We start from the raw sequence: 8643 nt of genomic DNA on the forward strand, positions 1-8643 counted from the left end.
AAAAAAAAAAAAAAAAAAAAAAAAAAAAAAAAAAAAAAAAAAAAAAAAAAAAAAAAAAAAAAAAAAAAAAAAGTGTATAACATTAATTAAATAGGCACACAGTGGAGTCCTGATTATTAATGAACATATAAGTCTCAAAAAAGTCTCAAAACTGATTCCAAGATACTTGCTCCAAGAACAATATGCCAGGAGACATCTGCATAAACACCATAAAAGACAAGCAATTCAGAGATAAGTTTTCAGCTCTGTCAAGGACTGTCTCTTTTTTGTTTAGATAAGAAATTTGAACTCTACAGCTAATTTGAGATGCCTCCACACAAGCAGTCTCAGTGGACTGGGAACCTTCAAGCTCTAAAGAGCTTATGCTGCAGCACTTTGATCACATTTTCCTTTTACCRTTTATCATGGTCTGTAGCTGGCAAAGTGGGATGGAGGAAATCCAAGTATTGGACCCCTCTTTCTGAAAAGTCACTGGGGAATGGGAAACAATTGTATTCTCTCAAATTTATTTTGTATTTGTATTTATTTTGTATTTCCTTTTGTATTTGAGAGAAGCTCCTACGTATTTAAATGGATGACAGATCTAGTTAGATACTCCATGGTCACAAAACTTCCAAAAACTGGCATTATCACATCACTAATTGGTCAAGAGAATTTCCTTCTGCATTTCAGAGGAGGTTGCTGGTGAAAGAAAGGGAAGAGAGGCAAGGAAGAAGAGGCTATTCAGAGATGTTGATCAAACCCGAAAAGCCAAACCACGGCAGCAGATGGTAGATGGCAAACAGGAAGGCTTTGTGAAAAACTAGAATAGTACAAAAATAGTGGAAAGAAGGAAAGCATTCTGGCAGCATGAAACACTAACCTTTAAAGACACACAAGGAAATGYATATACACCGTCTGTTGCTCCATTAATAGATAAAGATGAAGCAACAGAATAAATGCAAGGGAAATGGAAAAGCAAGAGCAGCCTGTTGCTRACAAGCTTATGCACTAAGGTGCAGCTTGAATCCAGGTCCTGAAATAGTAAATTAGACCAAAATGACTTCAAATCTCTTCTGAGAGCTGGAGAYATGAGGTGTACTGTTAACTTCTCAYAAGTGTCCTGTACTGYWTATTACAAGCTGCGGTCATGGTAAAAGCAGATGAACTATTAAGCAGGAAAAGTCCATCTGGTTTACAAAATCAATGAGATGAAAATCATAAAAATCTAATGGGGCACACCAGGAAATTAAACCTGTGTGCTTCTGCCAGTCTCATACTTTTATTTGTCATGGGATCTGCTGCTACCAGATATTAGGAATGAACTGGATAGGGCAGACATATCTTTGGTCTTACACGTTTGTCCATTTTTGTTATTTGTCCATTATTTATTTTGACTTTCTTTATAACTTTCTTTAGTGAGAAAGGACTCATCAAGGAGATGGAAGAGAATTTATTCGTGACAACACACTTGAAAGCTACTTCAGTGTACTAAAAATCTCTTGGCTGGAGCCAAGGACAATGCAGGCTGATACCTAACTAGTCACTCCACACTCCAAATGAACATAGTTCAGTGACACACTTCCAAGCTAAACCTCCTTCCATCTCCATTTGTAACAGCCCTGACTATTCCCAGCTGGACCTTCCTTGAATAACACTTAACATTTTTATGGTATTGACCAGCAAATCTGCTGATTGTGTGACTGCATAAAAATTGGATGCCAGAAGAAAAGAGAGATTTATTTCTTTTTTTTGGACCAAAAGAGTATTCCCAGTTCAGAGCCACATGATAAACTTTCTCCTCTCAGTCAGTCCCCTTTTTTTTCCCCTCATTCCTTATGCAACTCTGCAGCAATCACCACCCCTTCAGAGCATTCTCTGGATTTCAGTGCTAGTGCAGCCATATATTAATATACTGTAGATGGACTTCAGTTGGCCCCATTATTAAGCAGCTGGTCACCACATACTCCCCTTTAATCCATAGGGACAGATCAGATCCTTCAGTCTCCTTCAGAGCAAGGATATTGCCATAACCTGCAACTCAAGCCATGAGATTTTTCCATGTGGAAGAGCCCAGCTGCACTAAATTCCATCCCATCCTACCAAACTGACTTTACTGGGAACCCCAGAAAATGTGTGTTCAAAGCTCAATACACGCTCCTCTCAGTGACAAAGATGTTGTCCTGTGAGAGTCATAAAAGTTGTTCTCAGATTTGCAAAAAACATGTCTCATCCTTGAAACCACACATCATTTTCCACAGGTGAAGCTCTATACAGTTGGATGAATAAATTGTAAACTTTCGCAATAGTTCCATTCTATTAAGCAAGATTCATTTTGGAAATAACAACTTCTGTCAGTCCCAATTAAATTAACTAAATGATCAAGCACTTAGTGTCTAGAGATGAACTAAGTTTCATCAACATCAAAGTTTCATTTTCATAAAAAAMCATTTTTCTCCACCATTTTTTCTGTTTTCTTTAACACAACTGTGTTAAAACAGAGCTTACTCTCTAGTCTTTGGTCTCATTCTTAATATGCTAATAATTATCTATAAAACAGATCTTACCTTGATCTTCTGAAGAAACTGGTGACCTGGAATAAAACACAAAATCCAGTCAATCTTTGGTAAAAAAAGGTCACAAATAAAGTTTAATCTCAGTGTGCGGAATGGGATATGGAGAAATTTGAAGTTTTTATTCTTTATTCCTTAGAAGAGAGGACTGAAAGGCATCTGACCAAGAAAAAGAAAAAAAAAAAAAGAAGAAGAAGAAATAGAGCAGAAAAGGCCATCTATGAGCAGGTTCTGCAGGCCAGAGTGACCATATGGAGCCATGTCCATGAGGATGGATGCCAATACCATCTGTAGATCCTTGGCCAAAAACTCATCTGCTGCTGTCACTGCCAGGAGCAAACCTCACAACTTGGGGTGGTCAAGGAAATTACATCTTGGCAGGAACTCATAGTCATTACAGTGGCTTTCTTTTTTTTTATTTTTTTGCCATAAGCCAATATAGTGGGTAGTATATAAGAGTAGTCATTGTTATTAACAATTCATGCCATCTTCGCAAAAGCAACACAACAGATCAAAAAAATAATATAATAAAAGGTCTGTACAGGTGTAAGTACAGGAAAAAGCAACACACCAGCAGCAACACAAGAGTTATAGGACATCCTAACCAGTGGATTGTGACTCTGATAATAACCCAAAAGTGTGAAAAGTTGTAAAACACGAGGGACCTTCTCAGAAGAATCCCAGCAAATTCCAGGGATTTGTGTCACACTTCCCTTCACTAAGGACCACATTCCTCATGGTTTTGCTSACCACCCAGAACAAAGGATCATAAAGAGTTTTTATGATTTTTTTTCTCCATTTTTTCCCTTTGCTGTAGCAGCATGGCTTAGCCACACTGAGGTTAAGTGTCCAGCTGGATCTGGGATGTGCCTTCATTATTTAAACCAGACTGAGAGCACAGARTCCTCTGGACTGGACCATTCCTCAGCATAGATTTCAACTGCACACACAGCCTTTCCTTCCCAAATAACAACGAGCTTGTCCCTGCAGTGAAGGGGGCAACCCGTGTTTCCTTTCCAGGATATTTAATTTCACAACAATGTACAAAAATAACAAATTAGAAGAGATTTAAAAATGTTAGTGTTGCYAGTGAGCAGATCAAAGCCAGAGGGGTGAAGGGAAAAGAAGGAACAAAGGGGGAAAGAGCACATGTATATTTAACTGAGTCAGCAGGGGCTGAGGGCTGGAGAGGGGAAAGAAGGGAAGGAATCCTGGGTTAGAGGAATAAAGGAGCTGAGGAAGGAGCCATGATCTCATTTCTTAACCAGGGTTTGAAAATGAAGGTTGAGGGATTATAGAACATCAGAAGCAGATATGCAAATATGTAGATGCAAAGAGGAAAAGTGGAAAGAAAAGAAGGAAGCTTTCCTGGCACAGTATGTAAATTCTTTTGCTGTAAAAAAAGAGGGAGATTTGCAAATAGAGAGGAAAGAGTTAMAGCACAGCTGGAGCAATGGTCACTGTGAAAGGAAAAAAAAATTTGATTGCCTAATTAGGATTCTGACTGCACAAGAAGCCAATGGGTCTGTATGGATCAGAATTAATTAATCCTTTGCTCCCATTAAAGGCTCTGATTGCTGCTGAACATCCCAAGCATGTATCCTGCTCTGTGCCAGCCAGGCCAGCTCTGCCCTGGAGCTTGAGCCATGTGTGTGGAATACAACAAGAACAGGAAACCCAGAGAATTCAGCAAACACCACTGGACTATCCTCTGCTGGGACAAGCTGGGCACAGATCTCTGTCCCTCACTCCTGGCAGAAGCCTTTCTGATGATCAAAACCCAACTCACTGCATTTCTAACAAGTGCAGAATGGGTTATATCAAGAGGTGCAACTTTTCAGATACTTGAAAATATTTTAATACACAAGAGTCCTGCCTGGTTCCTTAGCTCACATATCCTGACTCTCCACCCACTGCTAATGCAGTATTCCACTGCACCAGCAGAATTTACTCCTTTGTTTTGGTCCTTAATTGCTCAGTTTCATCACCTTTCAGATTGTTTTTTGAAACAATAAACGAAASAACACAGATTATCCTGTAATTTGGCTCTTCTTTATGCTCGGTAAAGCAGATGTCATTAGTTCCTTAAAGCATCAACAACAGAAGAGACACTATTGCAATAACAATGCCTTCTCAATTAGAACATTGATTGAAGGGAAGGATGAAAAATATGTTTACACATATTCAGTCTACCTAAAATGAGTAYGTATTTTTCAAGCTATTACTGCCATGTTGCTTCATTGCATACCTTGAATACAGAGTTCGTCAGAAATCTAACGTTACCAGTAATAACACTATTAGTGTTTTTACTTGAGAGGATCCACCAAGCATCTTTTGTAGCCTGGTATTCTGAGAAAATAAAGTTTCTATAASCACAGTATTCTGATGTGTACATTTGCACCCCTCTGTCTCACCCTGACAAACCCTGAGCTTTTTGGCTCAGTGTTAACAGAGATGTTATAGAGTCAATTCCTGCTTTCACAAGGAAACACAATGACATAAGCTCAACTTTAATGATGCAGCAGCAAAGAAAGGTTTTGAGTATCCCAGGCTCAGGAAAAGCCTCAAGGAGAGCTTCCACCACTGGAAATACCAAAGGCTCAGCCCCAACAAACTGGGCTTCCTTTGGTCCACGACTGACAGGAAGAATTTTGGCAAAGAGAAGCGAGGACTTCAGCATCCTCCTGCAATCCCAGGCCATAAAACTGAGCAAGGGGGAAGCTTTCCTAACTGATCCAGTCCTATGAAAACTGCACCAAGGGGAGTCTTGTTCATAGCTGTGACGGGAGGAAGTGAAACTGCAGAAACCTCCACGTTAAACAGCATTGGGCATTTTATTCACAGACTTGTCCACCCCATGCTTGTGGCAGGCTCTGAGGGAGGAAAAGGGAAAGGCTGATGACCTGCTCTAAAACACATCCACTCACCCCACAGCCACAGGGGGCTTTCCTGACAGGAAAAAAAWAATCCAGTAGATGCTCATATTTCTGGTCACACATCTTTGTCTCAGTTCTGTAGGAAGTGTGAGGGATATACTGTGGCAGCGTTGGTCACCAGACAGGTGTCCCAAGGAGGGAGGATTCTCATCTGCTCAAATCCACACAGGAGCCATCTGTCAGCTCCCCTCCCAGCATGATCCTTGCTATGWGCTTTACTGTCATAAAAAAAAAGCAAGTTATCATCCTCACAGCCTCCATGCCTTCAAAAAAATTAGAGGCAAGTCAGAGATACTTCAGGAAAACTAATATACTGTCAAGGTCTGTGGTCTCACCCGAGTCAAAACGTTTTGCCAAATGACATCTTGAAGAGATTTCCATTTGGTTAAACAAAACAGGAAAAAAAACCTTCAGGAAAAGGTTCAGGCACTGCGCTATCCTTTCCTTGGCCATTTCAGAATGGAATAACAGTTTTCTTTATATGTATAGATACACATATCAGCTGTGGGATTTTCTTCTGGTTTTATCTTGGTGTAAAATTAACTTGTAGAAACAAAGGGTCACCATGTCCCCAAGAGAGTAAAGACAGGCCACATTGTCTGTGACTGGCTACACRAAATTCAATTAGCTCTTCTACCAATAATTAAATTTGTTTTCCCATGCACAAATGAGAGAGGGAAGCCCAATTTCACGTATTTTCACCAAAGGCTTTCATCTGACTTTCCTCCTGCTCTGTTTTTTTTCATCTGACTTTCCTCCTGCTCTGGTTTTACAAACAGCTATTGTTGTAGCAAATAGTGAAAGGAAAGACAAACATTTCTGTGATAGGGAAGAAAATCAGAAAAGAGGAGGAGGAAAAGCATGTTATCAAGAAAGGTCTTATCAGCTCTGTTTGCTCTGTTCACAACCTGCAAGGGGGCACTTTGCAATGTCTGTTCCACCACCCCATTGGCAAGCAAAGAAATTCCCTTTAGGATAAACAAAAAATCCACAAGCATCTCCCAGAAACTGAGGTGAATACATTTAGAAATGCATAAAAAAGCCATAACAATGGTGTAAAAAACACCCTGATCATACATTCACTAGATGCATCCAGCAAATTGGAATACTTACAGAACTGAAGGTGTGAGACCTGCCCACCTAAAATTGTGTCAGGCCTCCAAACTCATGGTCTGAYCCAAAGCTCACTGGAATTTTTCCAYTCACWCTCACAAGGTTTGGATGAACTGCTGCAAAAATCTAATCCTCAGAATAGCCAAGGCAGGCTTCAGTTTCATACAAGCCTCTCTCAAACAGCCAGAGTCAGAGATGCTTCCAAATGTACTCTCCAATGTGCAAGAACTGGATTTGTTCAGCACTGGATGGGTGGAAGAAGGAATATTCATTTCTAAGGAGGGAAGTGCAGGAACTGTCACGATTTAAAGCCTAGTCAGCTGAGACTTAGACACCTAGAGATATTTAGCCAGCCTCCAGGAGATGAATTCTAACAAAATTTCAGCAAATGAGTACATTATTCATGGAGACAAAAGCCTCYGGAGAAACAAACTTGGAGCTGATGTAAAGCAGCTATTTTAATCAATAAACTTGGAGCAGAAACCATCTGCACCAGGCCTATTTAAAACCAGCCACTTAATATTTAAAGGCCAAACAACAACCTCTATGCAGCAATTCCACTGGGGTTTATGACCATTCCACTTTTTCCCTGCTTAAGGAATGTATTTCTGCAAACTTTCTAATCCAGCCTGACAACGTCTGCCTGTGATGAGGGGAGAGGAAGAGCTGTCAAATTAAACCCATTCCTTCTCATTTCACATGCACATCTCTTCAGAATCAAAAAGTGGCATCCCTGTTGGGATTTATTCACATATCCCCTGATTGCAAATGAAGAAAAATTTAAGCACATCAAGTATTTTTAAGATATAGGTGAGGAAACCCTCTCAYTGAGGAATTTGTATCAATTCCTCTGGGACTGTGAGTCCCCTGCAGCTCCAGCTGCAGACAAAACATCATTTTACTGGCAGAAAGGCTGAACTGCTTGTTTTCCTGCTTCAGTAAGAAGAGAAGGTTTGGGGAAAATCTAATTGCTACCTTCAATTAATTAGCAGGAAGGTGTAGAGAAGAGGGAGTCTGAGTGAAAAGAAGAAGACAAGCAACAATCTGGCACATAGGAAATTCAGACTGGATGTAAGAAAAAGAATTTTTGCCATGGGGATGATCAAAGAGAAGAACAGACTGGGTAGAGACTGTTGAATCTCCAGTTTTGCAGATATTAAAAACTCATCTGTAAAAGAACCTTTATCTAGATCAGTTCTGAAGATTTGTATTAGATATTCTTCAGAGTTCCTTCCCAACCTGTTTTTCTGCAATTCTTTACGTCTCTCTACAAAGCTTTCTGGTTTTACCATCCCATTTTTCCTCTCCTTTCCTCTCAAATATTTCTCACTGACAATGCCCACACTGTCTCACACAGGTGGGAAGATTCTGACCAGCAATGCTCCCTAAATTTAAGAAATTCCATTCCAGTTATTTATTCCTTTGCAGAAATCTGTTTGGGCATGCCTTGAAACCTGAAACAACAACTCAGAGAGAATACTCTTTCCTAATTCTGCTAAAGGACAGGATCAGCATTCCTTCTATCATCTCTGTAACTTCCTTCAGCAGTGTCAGCCTCTTCCTGCACAGCAATCACCACCTCAGTCCAACACACAGGAATGGAATTGGTGATTTTTAGAGGAACCAGAGCAGCTCAGATGTGTTCCTTGCCAGCTCTCTGGCATGACAGCGTCCCTGATATCCTCAGAAATCTTTTCTCGCTGCTGTCTAACTTTTTATCTCTTACCATTGCTCTGYCCACTGTGGAATGCTTTGATGAAGATTTGGAACAGCACAATGCAGCAATTCCTGAAGCTGTGCTGACACCCAGAGGAGCTGGCTGAGAATTGCTGCTTAAAAAAGGGAATAGGAGATAAAAACCCAAACATGCCTGGCGTTAATTTTTTTTTTTTTTTTTAAAGGAGAAGGAGGATAGAGAAATGTTTTGTGAAATTAATTTTGGATAAGATGGTTCTACCTCAAAACACGAACTGAGCAAGATGGCTCGGTATTTAATTGAAAAAGAAAGTATTTCCAAATGAGCAGCAGGATCACTGCAGGAT

At 40.1% G+C, this 8643-nt stretch overlaps 1 protein-coding gene across 1 annotated transcript in view; it reads right to left on the reverse strand.

The window, feature by feature from the left end:
* The window catches only part of DGKI (diacylglycerol kinase iota), a 186348-nt gene that overhangs the window by 23408 nt on the left and 154297 nt on the right, over nt 1–8643 (reverse strand). The window contains exon 29 of the mRNA XM_057374488.1: nt 2547–2572. Within this exon, the coding sequence (XP_057230471.1) occupies nt 2547–2572 (26 nt within the window). The remainder of the gene's footprint in view (nt 1–2546; nt 2573–8643) is intronic.

This window comes from Malurus melanocephalus, unplaced genomic scaffold (assembly GCF_030028575.1).
Source record: "Malurus melanocephalus ecotype Western Australia unplaced genomic scaffold, MMel_1.1 scaffold_226, whole genome shotgun sequence".
Lineage (NCBI taxonomy): Eukaryota > Metazoa > Chordata > Aves > Passeriformes > Maluridae > Malurus > Malurus melanocephalus.